The following is a 16,736-nucleotide window of genomic DNA, read 5'->3' as shown; positions in this document are numbered from 1 at the left end:
CTTTATGGCCCATAGTTAATATAACCGATCATTGTATTCTTGTTTCTATTAATAATAGTTTAAATCTTTAATTTAAACTAATTCAATCATTCTTCCCATCACTTTTGATTCACGCCTTAGCCGAGTATGATCATATTCGTCCTTTGAAATATCGTTACCATTGACAATCCCATCTTAGTTCGGGGACGGGGCATTACACAATTTTCACAAGATAAATCCCTCCTTTAGTTTAGTGCCATTAACTCTAATTAATCCTTAATGTTATTGTGGAGACGTATTAATTTGGATGTCGATCCAATGTTCATTAATCGCTTTTGATTATCTTGGACACTGTCTATGTTCAGATTCCTTTCATTTTAGTTGTCTTAATAATTATTATATTTATTGTTACTTATTTATTTATTTATATTATTATAGTTTTATTATTTATTTTTATTTGAATATTTCAGGAATATTATTAGTAATAAATATTAATAGATATTAATTAAATAATACATTTAATAAATAAATAAATTTCAATTAGAAATTCATTATTATTATTATATTAATTAATAATAATAATTACTTCATTTAGTATATATATAACGATCAAGGAGGGGACATGACAAAGAGGACTTCAAGATCGCAGCCAACATAAGGAAGTTTAAAATTCGAACAAGTTTGTCAAGCATTAAGAAGTAAAGTTGGGAACAAAATCGAAATTGTAGAAGGAAGGAATTAAAGAAGGCTGATCATTGATCAAAACCTAATCATTTTTGGGAACAAGGTAGAATCAAATCCGATTCACAGGCCTGAGGCATCATTTGCAGACCCATCAAGGACTGATTTGCTGCAAGTTTGAAGGCAATTTTTACCATTTTTGGACCAGATTTAGGGTATGAATAAGGGAGGAAAGAATGAATGCTAAAGCTTAGGGATAAGGAAACAAAGGATTCAGCTGTATAAAGGAGTCAAGAGGTTCAACATCAATGCATGGCAATGCAATTGCAAAGGTCATCAAGTGAAAAGGAATTCCACATCAAAGACTAAAGATACAACTCAAGGCACGAAAAGAACTTCACAATGATGGCGAATAGATGATGAAAGCACTTCAAGAAGTTCAAGCTTTAGCAATGAAATGAGGGACACTTCGCAATGAGCGACTCTACATCAGGACATCCCAACAACTTGAAAAGGTTAAGAAACATGTAATCCAAGTCAGGCAAAGGTGAATAAAGAACTTAATCATGTTGAGGAAGTGTCCCAAGACAAGATCAAGACGATCACAAGTTCAAGGAAGACTTGCAACAAGGGTGAAAGTCTACAACACTTCAAGGAAGGAGATTTCACAACATTTGCAACGACATCAACATCAAGACTCGACAACGTGAAGACTTCAAGTTAGTAGTGCAAGGAAGGACAAAATTCACACTCCAAGAGTGACAAAGAGGACGACAAATTCAAGATATTCAAGAAAGAGGATGCAAGACATTTCAAAAGGATAGCAAGAAGAATTTCAAAGCTAAAGAAGGTGTTAAGGAAGGAAATATTTCAAGATTCCTAGCATCAAGTTGGAGAACTTCTTTGGGATAACCTACAAGGATAGTTGAGGTGGCATCCCAATCATCATTCATCCAATCAAAGGCCCCCAAGTCAAAAGGTCCAGATACAATGAACTTGATGGATCCCATGAAGACACAAAGTTTGAGATACCTAACCTTATCTTCTATTGGTTCACATTCAATGTAATACACATCTTCAATTCATTGTATTGATCTTATTGGCTAGAAGGAAGTTTGTTGTAACAAACCCTAATTAGGATTTCATTTTGTAATCTCGGCCATTGATCTCAAATTGTTCTAAGCCATTGAATTGTATTGAGAGCACTATATAAGGCTCAAACCTCTCATTTGTAAAGGTTAATAGAGAATGGTGGATCAATATATAGTAGTTAAGAGTAGAAGTAGAGTAGGAGGAAGCCTGTAATTGTTGCCAAATTATGTTGAAATCAATCCAATACTTTCATTGAAGTTATGGTGGATGTATGCGTTGTGTTTCTACATTTTGTATGATTCCTTGTTACTTCTCAAATTTAATTAAAGTTCATTGATCATGGTGGATGCTTATGAAGATATTATGATGAATTCCTTGGTTCATACTTTTTGTAGTTTGCTGATTGTAAGCTACAGTGTAAAGTTAGCTTGAATCTCATTATTTTGCTAAGTTCGATTGTGGATACTTGTTCAAGTTGTGCCAGCATTGGGTATTTGAGTGATGTATTTGCAATGTGAAAATCTTACATTTCCTTAGAAGATTGCATCGGTCTTGTTTAGTTGTTGTCATCATGATGAAGCAAGGCTTGATTTGAGGGAATTTGTCTATCTAAGTAACATCTATCATCATCATTGATCTTAGGAGTAGTGTAGTCTTTCTAAACCCTTACCCTTTTTATCTTTTTTCAAGTCAATTAGATCTCAAGTTCCTGCGGAGTTCAAGTATAAGCGTAATTCCCCTTGTGATTCCAGCAAAATCACATCACAATCATTGAGTCTATCCACAATATAAAGTCAAGACCTAACTATCGGAACCTTGGAGTCATCTCGTTTGATCACATGGTTTAGCATCCAAGAAGTCTTTGTTCAAGAGAGGATAAGATACTTCTTATTTTCTTTTGTGTTTGAAGGTGTCATAAAAAACACATCAACAACTACCCCAACTAGGGTTTGCTTTGAATTATCTTGGCCGTTGATTTGAAATCAATGTGGGCCCTTCATTTGTAATTCAAGGTCTATAAAAGGCTTGGCCTTTTCCTTTGTTAAGGGTTAATAGAGGAATAGTAGTGGTAGAAGGAGGAGATTAGAGATTGTTGCCAAGACTATGGTTGAATTAATACATAATTTTCATTGAAGATATGGTGGATCTTTGTGATTCGTTTCAACATTTTGCATGGTTTCTACTTCTCAAAATTTAGTTGAAGTTCATTGATTGTAATTGAGAAATGCAAAAATGTCAGATGGAATTCCGGTTCATACCATTTATTGTTTGTTGATTGGAAATTGCAATGTATGGTTAGTCTGAACCTAATTTAGCACTAGTTCGATTATGGATGTTCATTTGGATTGTGCAAGCTTTGGGTATTTGGATGAATGTTTACAATATGAAAATCCTTTGTTACCTTTGGAGATTGCATCAGTTTTGTGTAGTTTCTTAATGGCAAAGCAAGGCTTGATTTATGGAATTTGTCTATCAAAGCACTATCCATTATCATCATTGCCCTTAGGTTTAGATTAGATTTCTCAAACCTCAACCCTTTTTGTCTTTTATTTGAAGTTCAAGTTAGTTTAGAATTCAAATTCTTGTTCCAGTTAAGTGTAAGTCCCTTTGTGTAAATAGAAATATCACATTGTTCATTGAGTCTATCTGTCGCAAAGTTGCATTGTTCACATTGTAAACCTTGGGGTTGCCTTACTTGATCACATTGTTTAGCATTTGAGGTTTCCTTGTTCAAGAGAGGATATAATAGTTGGTATTTTATTCTGTGTTCGCGAGTTTCACAAAACACACATGAACACAAATGTTAGTTTATAATTATTTTGTATGATACCTAGTATTATAGATGTGATCACTATGCCTATTCAGCACATAAACTTCTAATGTTGATAGAATTCGTTGAAATTTCCACATTGGCTCTGTGACCCCTTTAATTGCTACACTAATTCAAAAGTGTAGAGATGCTTTTTGAGCTTCTTGACCCCATCATGTAGTGACCAAAGGCATAGTGTAGTCATACATCATCTGCATCATATGAGGCAATTCCTTTGGAACCCTAAGGTAGATAGTTCCCACATAATGAGTGAGGGTTTCCTCTTGGTGGGAGAATATTTCACATGGTATTGGTTGATTTCCAATTAAACAGGTATGTACACCTAGTGTTGGCATGACTAAAACGTTCAATCCTCACAAACTCTCAACCCAAAGACAAATAAAGGCATGATAGAAGTTTGCACACTCCATCTAAATTCATCTTTCTCCACAATTAAGTTTTCTTGTCTAGATTTTCTCACAAATTGTATAATGACTTGATTGAAAATGACCACAAGGGCTTCTTCATTATTGCTGAAGCAAATACAAACTATCGTTTTGGCTAGGGATAGTGTTTCTCATTAGAGAATGCTCTATCACCTCAACTATTTCATAGCTCTGATGTCACCATCATCTATGGCTTTCAAGTAGTGCATGATCAACTGGATCACATATAGGATAGAATTTCATTCCCTCAATGCTTCAAGTAGCACTTTATGCATCACGAAATTGATATTTCTATATCTAAGTCTATTCCTCCATCTCAATGTCCTTAGTTCCCTTGTTCACCTATGACAGTTTGGTCAACAATGGTAACCATCTGATAAAGGATCCTCTTAGCCCTTGATGGAATTTAACTTCTTTGTCTAACAAAGTGCTTGTTCCTCTTGCAAATTTTAATGTGCAACCATTGATAACATTTTACACATCAACATCCACAATACACATTTAAGGGACATCTAAAGTAGGTAGGTAGAAGATGCTTACTCAAGACATGGTAAGAGGGTTTGGAACATCCAATTTAAGTGATAAATTGTAGAAACACATCACACTTTCTTGTTAACACCTTAATCATCTAAAATTAAGCATGTAAATGAATTAAAATACATTCATAATAAAATGCATCCATACCCACTTATGTTCAAAATAGGAGGTGAACAAACATAGCATTAACAGAAAATATGATAAGTATATATACAAAATGTACAATTTCATTTTATACTCATTGACATAATAAGGTTGTCATATTTGGAGACCATCTAGAGCCATGCTTACCCATTGCTCCTAAGACAAGGAATCCATTCCTATATTTATGCCATACATGGCCTCAAAGGGCAGCTACAATGCAAAACAGTTTGAGGGGGTTATGTTTTGATTTAAGGGTAAGAACTCTTCAATAGAAAAATCCCATCATCTATAGGCTCCAGCTACCTCTGTGCAACATAAAAATATTCTTCACATTTTGTGTCAGTTGGAACTGATACTCCATGCAACAATTATATTCCCAGTAGGAGTACTCTGATTGCATGCTTGATTCTATTAGTGCTGCTAGGTTTTTGTGCCGAAACAACTTCGTAATTCACAACACTCTTTTATGGATTTAACAAAAAATTGCTTCCAACATGTTGTACATGCTCACTTAGCAGCATCCAAAGGAAGCACAATGAGAAGAAACTTGCTACAGGTTGTGCTTAAAATAAATATATATTAAGGTTCTTGAGAAATTTTAGGAACCTATAAAATATTTAATACTTTTAAACAAAATGCAAATGAGTGAAAATACATTGCACACTTTCTTTTAGGTTCTTTAACATATATTTTTAGATCTTCATTTTTCATAAGATGTTACAATCAGAGAATCGTACATTTGCTCTCATTATCCCCCTCAATAAAATTTATACCTTTCTGCAGTTACAATATCAAAGGCAAACAAGAACGTGTGTGAAGGATGGATAATGAATCTGTTTATTGACATTGTTTGAGATCATTTATCAGAATTTTTGTTTCTATTCTGAAATTTTTTAGCATTAGAAAGACTCTTGTTGAGACCAATGTTATTTTCTTGCTTTTCCTGTGGAATCTTTTAACATTACAAAGATTCTTCTTGAAAGAACTATTATCTTTTGTATGACGAGTTTTTTACTGTGTCTACTTTGGAATCAGGTAGATATCCCATTTGTAAATTATATAACCTGAATAAATTTGAGTTGGTAATTTAACTTTAAAGGTTTTAAATTGCCTTATTCCTAATCAGCAAAATTGTGATTTTGTGTTTGGTAATTTTTGTTGTAGTATTATTCAACGTTTCTTCATTTGTTTATTGCATTGCAACCAAGAAAGTATTTATTTAGTACTTTTAAAACATATGATAAGTGGTTTTGACACTTAAGCACAAAACACAAGTACTTTTTCCTAGAGTTAAGTTACTGGGCCAAAATATCTTCTTGGTCTACCCTTCAATAAGTATGTTGGGTTTCACACAATTTTCTGTAGAGTCAAGCAAATTTGCCAGTATAGACGATTGTTTGATCATATTAATTTAATGGTCATTTTAGTTTATCAACCCTTGAGAATCCATATAAGTCTAATTTCTTGCTTCTTTTTTGGTAGATATCACTTTAGTGTCTTGAAGGCATCTTTGATATATCTTAGAAGTTAAAACTTTATCAAAGGGTTTCTTTTTCTATTATATTTATTTGCAATAATATATTTTCTCTTTATGTAACTATAAGATATCCTTGAAATGTCACAGGAACCTGGAAGAGTAGAGGAAGAATTTGCTAGTTATGATTGCACCGAAGTTCTGAAAAAGTTCTTTTTGACAACCAAGACAGATTTGTTCACTGCACCTCTAGACAAAGGAATATTAGAAGTTCTTGGGAGTCCAACAAGCTTTCCTTCTTGGATCACTGATGAAGAAATCCAATACTACGGAAAACAATTTGAGAAGACAGGTTTCGTTGGTGGTTTGAACTATTATCGAGCAATTGATTTGTATGTTTTTCAGACTCGTAACTTTTGAATTTTAAATTTCTATCTGATTTTTTATTTTTCCCAGTGGCATTTTCTTTGATGCATTGAATGATTCGAGTTTTCCTAAATTTATCAAGAAGATATTCAAGCAAGAGAGAAATGTTGGTATCTTTTGTGGCTGCTTTCACCCATTCTAGTTTCTCTCTAGCATCATTTAAGAAGCAATCTCCAAAGTGGTTAATGTTTTCCTAGAAAATCTTACAAAAGAATTGTTTTGTTGCTGATAGGGTTATTTCTAGCAATTGGAATGGTGGTAGCCAAAACTGTAGTATCCCACTGAATTTTTAACCATTTAAATCAGATCCAGAAATGATAAAACAACTTTATACCATTTACAACAAATCTCCACACACAATGATAACTAGGCTTTAACACATAAACACCAATTGCACTGACAACTCTCCAAATGTGATTTTATTGAAATAATCAGATTAATGCATCAAAAGAAATTTAATACAGCTGCTCAACCCTAGTAGCAATAGAAAAATATAAATTGGAATATAAATTGCAAACTCTACATAAAATCTATACAAACTAGCAAACTAGTCAACACTGAAATTGTGACAAGTGACCTTGAAATTGCTTGCAACTTAGTATATGATACTGTAATGGGGCCAATGTGTATTGGTGGGTGAAACATGTGTGAATGAGAGATCAAGAGGAAAACTACCCTTTCCCTCCAAGGAGAGATGAGAGTTTCACTACGGATTTTCCTTCAAACACTTTTCACCCAATTACATTGGAAGAGGAGAGGAGAATTCACTAGATTCAACCTTCAAAGAAGATAGAATTCTGAGTGAAATGACAATGATAAGCTAATCCTCCTCTTCCTATTTGAAATGGAAAGAAATTGATTGAATTATGTAGTGCAAAAGTGACAAAGAACTGATTGTAACTTGAGATCGGAGCATGGGATGAAGCTATGCACTTGGATCTGGTAGTAATATGTCGAGACGAAGTCGCCCTGCGAATTTGAGGAAAAGTTGCCTAGACCATGGTGGGAATGTACACGGTCCTCCGAAAAATCCGCGAAACGAAAAAGGTTTTTCCGCCTATGCAAATGGAGCCTGAATCCGAAAGTACAACTACGCATTTGCAACCTACACATAGAAAAGATAGGAAAATGGGTTGGGATTGGGGGTTGGCCTTTAGGTCAAACCCTAGTTTTGGAATTAACCAAGTAATGAAAGAAAGTACTTGCAAGTAGATGCAAATGAAAGACTGAATTGTAAATCACCTCAAGGGAGGTTGTGATAGTAATGTTGATAGAAATGCTTGTGTGGAATTGAATGTTGGAATCAATCTCCTCTTCAATGGTTGAATCCTTGACTTGAATGCAACACCTAGCCTTGAAGGGAAACTTGAAAATGCTCAATGCTAGAAAAGAATGCTTGAATGCTTGAATGCTCTTGAACACTTGATCGCATGTAAACTTCCCACTCATCCAACTTATCCAACTTACCAAAATGAGAGGGCAAATGCAACTTAAATACATGTCAATTAGGGTTAATGAAATTGATTTTCGTCATAGGCTGACATCGGGGAAGTTTTCCTGCTCACTACACAACCTACAATGCATGCTTAGGAAAGGTCCTGCCCCAAAATAGGGTAGGGATAGGGGCGCCACGCCCCTGTCCTACCCCTTTCTCCAGGGTAGAGTGCAGACAGGGTGATGCGGAGGCCAAGGAAGAAGCAGATTCTGAGGGTTGAGCAATCTCCGGTCTCCGATCGGGCTAGAGGATTCGATCTTGTGTGCGTGAGGACCTTAATGCGGTAAAAAATTGTTAGGGTCGCAATTTTATGACACTATATTTAGCCCCCACTTTAGCGGGAGTATGAGCGTACACCAATACTACTGGTAAAGTACAAGGAAACAAGATTGAAAGACTTTTACCAAGTCAAGGAGGCAAGATGCGCCAAGCCCCCAGTTGACTTAGGATCTTACGACTTCGATTGACAAAGTAAAAGGGAAGATCGAGAAGGGGAGAACCGTGACTGCAAGTAGCAAAGTTCCCCTCACTATGAGTCATGGAAGCAAGGATACTAAAGATTACAAAGCAAAACAAAGTTCACTAAGTAATTCTAAGTATCAAGAAGGAAAATATGAGCGGAGTGTATGCCCCCATGTTAAAGCGATCGCACACGCCTTATCGGGAGCGATTGCTTTAAGGTAGGATACACCCAAGAGAGAGAGAAGAGAGGAAGCACGCTATTGCAAGAATTTAGTCCCCAATCGAGGAATAAACCCAAGGATAATGAACACAAAACACAAGGTACGAGGTAGTTTCACTTTCCTTGGGGTCAATATGCTGTATGATAACTCATGTATATCATGTATGTATATGTGCATATAATAATTGTCATTCCCCAAAGAAGGACACTACCTTGGAAGAAAGGGAAGAGAGGATGTCTTTTGAGTCAACATGAAAGAGACCAAGAAAAGATCTCAGTGCTTTGCATCGTCCCCAAGTAGACATTTAGGGAACAATAGAAGAAGAGGGATACACATAGAAGAATGGTCACAAAAGAGCAAGACATGAGATAGAGAGAAGATCTACAGTACTAATATTGCTAATCTAGAACGACATCCGCCTCCTAATCTTGCTGATCACTATTTCGGGAAGGCGAGCAACATGTCAGAGGAGCAACATCGAGCACAACAGATGGAACTATCACAAGATCCAAACAAGGACTATGCTCATGTTGTAAGTCACTTTGTTCGATTCTAGGAGCTAGGATTAGGGTTTGTGAAAATTCAGTTGATAAATGCTTCTCCACATCAACATATTCATACTCACTATCAGAAGCATTAGGAGTTGTATTGCCATCATGAATAACATTTTCACCCATTTCTTCATCAAAGTTTAGAGAAAGAGGAGCAAGAACACGAATAGGAGTAAAACCATCACATGTTTTGTGCAACTTATGATTTGGAGATGTAGGTTGAACATCTTGCTTAGGAGAAAAGGGAATCATGTCAACTGTCGGAGTCTGAGGAGATTGAATATTTTGAGGGATAGCTTCATGAGATCGAACACGGCGTCTTTGTCGGCATTCTCTCGCACAACGATTTCGTCGAGTCTTAGTGAAGGCTGAGAAGGAGGAACACTTGAAAAAGTAGGAATGTTTCTCTCCTTGATAGTTGAAGGTTTAGGTTGAGGTCGTTTAGGTTGAACAAGAGGAGAAGGAGGCCTCTTCTCTCAATAAGAGGAAGGATGTGGAACTGCGCCATATAAAGGAGGAATATTAGGTGTAGGAAGGAGACCAGGTCCATCATGAGGAGGTACAGATCTAACCTTAGGAGGAATATTGTTGTTCTCCTTAAGAGAAGGTATAGTCACATCCATAGGAATAGGTTGACAATCTTCCTTAGGAGGGAGATTAGTTCTATCCGTGAGGGGAAGAACCTTATCTTGAAGAATAATAGGAATGTCAAGTGTTGGGGATCTAGGTTGACTTAAGGATAAGATCATATCTTTCTTCCATTTTTGATAAGAGTGAAAAAGAGCATCGCTCCTTGATGGAAGATATTGAAATTGTTTAGGTCAAAAGAAATCAATAGGAACACCGGGGCTTCTTTCGGATGGACGAAATAAGCTATGGTTCACGGTTATGATTTCTCCATTGTGAGGAAATTTCAGACATTTGTGGATTGGAGAAGCAATAGCCTTCATGGAAGATAGCCAAGGATAGCCCAACTTCACACGGAATTGCTCAAAAGAGGGTATGATAACAAAGTCAACATCCATGGATTTAGTATGAACTTCAACAAGAAGGGTGATAGAGTCAATGGTAGGACAAGAGAATCCATCAAATAACTTCACAACCACATTAGAAGCATCATATATTGGTTTATACAATCGTAAAGTGAAAATATACTCTTCAGTTATGACATTAACCATGCAAGAGGGATCAATAAGGGCACCACGGCAAGGGATATCCTTAACCTTCGCAACTATGTATAAAGGGCCATCGGGTGCTCTAATGATCTCGCTAGGGTCAAATGTAATACAAGGATACTTAGGCGTATCTTGTGTTTCCACCATATTAACCAAGTTTGGAGCCATAGAGGTGAATTCCTTAGAAGAGAAAGAATTAGGCACAATCTCAATAACGTTAGATGTATGAGAAGGCAATGGATAAGTGAAAATCTTAAGATTTTGATTAGGAGGAGCTACTGATTTATTCCCTTTATCATTCACACCTGCCACAGATATAGTATTATTATCAATCAAGTCTTGAATCTTATTCTTCAATGCGAAACATTTCTCAGTATCATGACCAGGCTGACGATGAAATTGACAAAATGAATTGTTATCAAAATAAGGGGATGCAAGTTTAGAAGGATCAATTTGTTTTATAGGAGGAAGTTTGATAACATTTATGTGCAACGATTGAGACATAATACTATGTAAAGATTCATTCAAAAGAGTAAATTGTCTTTCTCTTTGGAAAAATTTAGAAATAGAAGGCACACCTGTTGTAGCATTCACATTGTGGTTGTTGATTGTATCATTGAACTTGATGAAGCTTTTTGTTAGTTTGAACTTCGGAAACGGTTGTTGAACACTCTCCCCCTTATCACTCGGAGCCATAGGAGTGGATTGCTCCATTTGACTCACAACTAGTTGATAATTGTGGAGTGTTGCGTACAACTGCGAAAAGGAAGTAAACTCAGACAAAAGAAGCTTTTCCCTGATATCTTTTTGTCAATTAGAAATGAAAATTCTTTGAATATCATTATCAGGTATATGAAAAGAAATTTGAGCACACAAATGCTAATATCTACCAATGAAATCAGTCACTTTTTCTTTAACACCTTGTTTACAATGCATTAAATTAGTCAAAGTGATTTTAGGACCAATGTGGTTTTGAAACTATTGGATGAAAGCATTTGCCAGTTGTTGAAAAGAAGTGATAGAATAAGAAGGCAAAGAGCAATACCATTGTAAAGCCAAGCCTTTGAGCGTTCTTGAAAACAATTTTGCAAGCAACCTTTGATCATAAGCAAAATTGGTACACAAAGTTTGAAATGTTTTGACATGCGTAAGAGGATCACCATTTCCATTATAGAGTTCTAATTGAAGGATCTCAACATGTTTAGGTGGCACGACTTTAACAATATCAAGAGAAAGTGGGCTCACAACATCAAAGGTGGGCACACTAAACTTGGATTGACTCATAGAAGCAATTTGTTGTTGTAAGGAAGACATGGTTTGAGCAAGATTGTTAATTGTCATTTTGGTAGAAGAATTGATGTTAGACATAGTTGATTGAGAAGGTGGTGTGATGTTAGTGAAAGAAGGCATGGACTGAGAATAAGGTGGTGGGACATTATGATAAGTAGGCATAGGTGATGATTGGGTAGGAAAAGGGACACTTAAAGGAGGAACAAAGTTGTTGAAGGAATTGCCCCCTTGTGTCAAATTGATTGGTTGAGGAATAATAGGAATACTTATGGAAGACACAGGGAAAGATGAAGGATTAAATGAAGAAGAGGGATTGCCCCCATAATAATTGTTGTAGGGATGACATTTTGAGTTGAAGTAGCCATGATGTTGGAGGTAAAAGTAGGAATACTAGTCATAAGGGTAGTCAAAGGAATAGAAGGATTGACTTGTGTTGAAGGTTGTGAATAACCTAGGGTGTTGGCACAACTCTTGATAGGCATGACATTAGAATCAACAATATGTGGAATGCCACACAATATATCAATTCCATTCTTATCACTTTGAATCATGCGCTTAAGGCCTTCAATTAATGGAAGAGCTTCACTATCAGGGTGTTCTTGGGACATCCATTGTTGAAAGTTATCAAATTGATTGTCCAATGTGGAAAGTTGATCTATAGAGACCCTAGTTAAAGCTTCTTCTTCATCATGGGATTCGTCAATGGGGTGAATAGGCACATGATTAAGATGGGAATAATTAGCATGATCCTCATTAAAGAAGTCACCCAAATTAAGCTCCATCTCCTCGGTAATTAAACCTTTGGAGGCCTTAATTCTAATGCTTCATCTAACAAGGATAGTGTAGGTAGGACTAATAGTGGTAAACCTCATGCACTGAATTTTGAATTTTGAATTATAGAAACAAAGCTTACAAAATTGAGTAATGCAAAATTTAAGAAAATAATGTTTATGCAATTTGAACTTTGTTGGGGGAAGAGGATGACACAATTTCCAAAAATGAAAGGAAATTGGAATTTTAAAATTAGGACCAAGGGAATACCCATAGTTCAAAAAATCGCGGACTCGCCACGGACTCGCGAGTCCTTGGGAGCCGCGAGTCGACTCGCCAAGGACTCTCGAGGCGAGTCCTGGCGAGTCCATTTGAAAGACTCGCGAGTCTTTTGCAAGGACTCGAGCAAATTTTTTGCACGGACTCGCGAGTCTTTCAGATGGACTTGCACGACCCAAAAAAAACGTCATGCAACCTTTAAAAGTGAGTTTTTTTATAAAAATTTTGCCTTCATTTGGCGTAATTGAGGGAGTGAAATATCTCATGAAGGGTTTTTTTTCCAATAGAGAAATAACACCCGACGCCTATATAAAATAATAAAAGTATTTTTGGCGATGCCCCTTGACCCCAAATTGGGGGCGCTGCCCCCAAACCCCCGTCGAAAAATATAGGGGGAAACTGCGCTGATGGAAGTAGTGAAAATTTAACCTCCGAGTTTGATTAGGCTCCATATAACAACATAATTAGCATTGAAGAAATCTGGGTATTTAGATTTAGTATTTCAAATTTCAAATATTGCGCGTTTGTAGATCATGTATGACATGTGTAATGTTTCAATTATGGCTCCTATGTTCTCTAAATGCATTAATTTCTTTATGTTTTTTTGTAAAACTACGGTTGTTTTTTTTGCCGAGTCCTTGCCGAGTCCTTGCCGAGTCTTTCACGAGTCCGAGTCCGAGTCCAAATTTTTGGTTTGCCGAGTCCGTGGCAAGTCCGAGTTTTTTAACTTTGGGAATACCACTTTTTTTGTAAAATCAGAATTTTTAAAATTAGGGCAGACTATAATTAACCTCTTAATTTAAAAAATTTTCCTGAAATTTGAAATGTTGAATTGTGGAGGTATTTCCGATTCTAGAGGGATCAAAAATTGACAAAATCATCCAATCTTCTGGATTTAGGCTATTTAATACAGTCATAATAGTCTCCCGAAATTTTGGGAAAAAAGTCGAGGACTGTGGCGGGAACGCACATGGTCCGGCCAACTTTTTTTGAAATTTTCAGAGATGAATATTACGATGATTTCAAAGCTAACCCCAAAAAATTGACGAATTTTACAACCTCTAGATGGTCGAAATGAAGGCTCAAATGTAAAAATAGGACCCTATTAGGGTTTTGAAGAAAAAAGACGAATTGAATTGCAAATTTGAAAAGGTCAAACTTAATGGATAGGGACACCTTGGAAAATGTTTAGAAATTTGATGGTGAATGAAATTGATAAAAAATTGCACAAAATCCAATTAAATTTGAAAATTAGGGTTTTATGACCTAACCACTTAATTTTGAAATTTGAATTTTGGGAAAAAGGAGGGAAATTAAAAATTTGAATTGTAGGAATGAAAACAAGTCTGAGAACAATCAGAAATCTAAAAATTAAATGGAAATCCAATTTTTGCACGAGTTCAAGATGATTTTTGAAAATTAGAGTTTTAACAAGTAACCTCTTAATTTTGTAAATTTGATTTGCAAATTGAACAAGACAATGAAGAAATTGAATTTAATAAACAAAACAATTTTCAGATCTAAGATAACCACAAGAAATTTTTACAAATCACAAGTTCAATTTTAATTTTAAAAACTAGGGTTTTTAATGATTTAACCACTAAGTTTGCAGAAAATTTAAACTTGCAAATGAAAAAAATCCAATTTTGTTCAAAGGAAAGCATGCAAGACGTCGGGTATATGATACTGTAATGGGGCCAATGTGTATTGGTGGGTGAAACATGTGTGAATGAGAGATCAAGAGGAAAACCACCCTTTCCCTCCAAGGAGAGTTGAGAGTTTCACTATGGATTTTCCTTCAAACACTTTTCACCCAATTACATTGGAAGAGGAGAGGGGAACTCACTAGATTCAACCTTCAAAGAAGAAGATAGAATTGTGAGTGAAATGACAATGGTAAGCTAATCCTCCTCTTCCTATTTGAAATGGAAAGAAATTGATTGAATTATGTAGTGCAAAAGTGACAAAGAACTGATTGTAACTTGAGATCGGAGCATGGGATGAAGCTATGCACTTGGATCTGCAGTAATATGTCGAGACGAAGTTGCCCTGCGAATTTGAAGAAAAGTTGCCTAGACTGTGGCGGGAATGTACACGGTCCTTCGAAAAATCCACAAAACGAAAAGGGTTTTTCCACTTCTGCAAATGGAGCCCAAATCCAAAAGTACAGCTGCGCACCTGCAACCTACACACAAAAAAGAGAGGAATTAACCAAATAATGAAAGAAAATACTTGCAAGTAGATGTAAATGAAAGATTGAATTGTAAATCACCTCAAGGGAGGTTGTGATAGCAATGTTGATAGAAATGCTTGTGTGGAATTGAATGTTGGAATCAATCTCCTCTTCAATGGTTGAATCCTTGACTTGAATGCAACACCTAGCCTTGAAGGGAGACTTGAGAATGCTCAATGCTAGAAAAGAATGCTTGGATGCTTGAATGCTCTTGAACGCTTGATCGCATGTAAACTTCCTACTCATCCAACTTATCCAACTTACCAAAATGAGAGGGCAAATGCAACTTAAATACATGTCAATTAGGGTTAATGAAACTGATTTTCGTCACAGGCTGACATCGGGGAAGTTTTCCCGTTCACTGCACAACCTACAATGCATCCTTAGGAAAGGTCCTGCCCCAAAATAGGGGAGGGACAAGAGTGCCACGCCCCTGTCCTACCCCTTTCTCCAGGGTAGAGTGCAGATAGGGTTATGCGGAGGCCAAGGAAGAAGCAAATTCCGAGGGTTGAGCAATCTCCGGTCTCCGATCAGGCTAGAGGATTCGATCTTGCGTGCATGAGGACCCTAATGCGGTCGAGAATTGCTACAGTCGCAATTTCATGACACTACATATATCAATCATATTTTTGCATTACGTACAATATCATGGAACCACTACAGACACAATAGTATATTGTGACATAAACAACAATTCTAAACCTGCAAACACACATAAAACTAAACTAGTTGAATTGTATTACTCCTTGAAGCTCTGTTATAACCTCTAAATGATATCACACTCATGTACCAAAAGGGGTTTCATCCTTTGATACCTACAATCAATGGGTTTTTGTCCGCTGATTGCAATCTCCTATGAGTTTTCGTCCACAGAGTTAAATTGAACAAAAAGTGCTCCAACAAATAAATTGACACAAGATGAGATGATTTCCCAAATAGAATTGTTACAAGTTTTATATGTTGCATGCCCAAAATTCCAAACCTCATTTTGGAGGGAAAATAAATTAAAATAACTCTTCGAAACCACCAACCTAATCCTAAATGGATGATTGGGCCCAAAATTTTAAAATTACAAGTTACATAACGAGGCTGGTCCTAAAGGCTTACAAGAAATAAATCATCTTATTTGAATTGAGCAATTTATCCATGATATTAAATTGATTAAAAATGTGACATGACAAGTTCGTTTCCCAAAATTTCTTGCCTCAAGAAGTGCAAATTGGGATGCTCAAGTATCTTAGGTCCTTCTCAAGTGGCATCTTCAATTTGTAGATTCTTTCATCTAATCAAATATCCTGTGACACTCGTATTTCTCAAATTTTTGACTCAGGTATCCATCACTTTTTTTTGGAATCAAGATCAACTTACCCTCATGAAATATCATGGACTTGTATAATGCTTCAAATCTGATTTGAGTTTTTGTTTTTACTCATGTTTTATTTCATCATAATGTAATATTGCGACATGCAATATGTAGATTGAACATGCTAGATGAACAATATAGATTTTCAAGGAAATCAATCAATGAAATATAGAGAATCTAAATAAGCCAATGGTATTCTTTTGATATAGAAATGTATTGCCGTGTACAAACACATGCTGTTGTTACAAATCAGAAAATTTCTAATGCCATCAGGTAACACATACCCGGGATGCCTCCATACATAAAA

The 16,736-nt window shown here is 36.0% G+C and overlaps 1 protein-coding gene across 1 annotated transcript in view; it reads left to right on the top strand.

Moving 5' to 3' along the window:
* LOC131071362 (uncharacterized) overlaps window positions 1-16,736 on the top strand; it is a 142,596-nt gene that overhangs the window by 109,743 nt on the left and 16,117 nt on the right. Inside the window, exon 4 of the mRNA XM_058007172.2 lies at window positions 6,314-6,555. Coding sequence (XP_057863155.2) covers window positions 6,314-6,555 — 242 coding nt within the window. The remainder of the gene's footprint in view (window positions 1-6,313; window positions 6,556-16,736) is intronic.

This window comes from Cryptomeria japonica, chromosome 1, assembly GCF_030272615.1.
Source record: "Cryptomeria japonica chromosome 1, Sugi_1.0, whole genome shotgun sequence".
Taxonomy (NCBI): domain Eukaryota; kingdom Viridiplantae; phylum Streptophyta; class Pinopsida; order Cupressales; family Cupressaceae; genus Cryptomeria; species Cryptomeria japonica.
The sequence above is the reverse complement of the archived record's forward strand: the minus strand, read 5'-3'. Positions and strand labels throughout refer to the sequence as shown.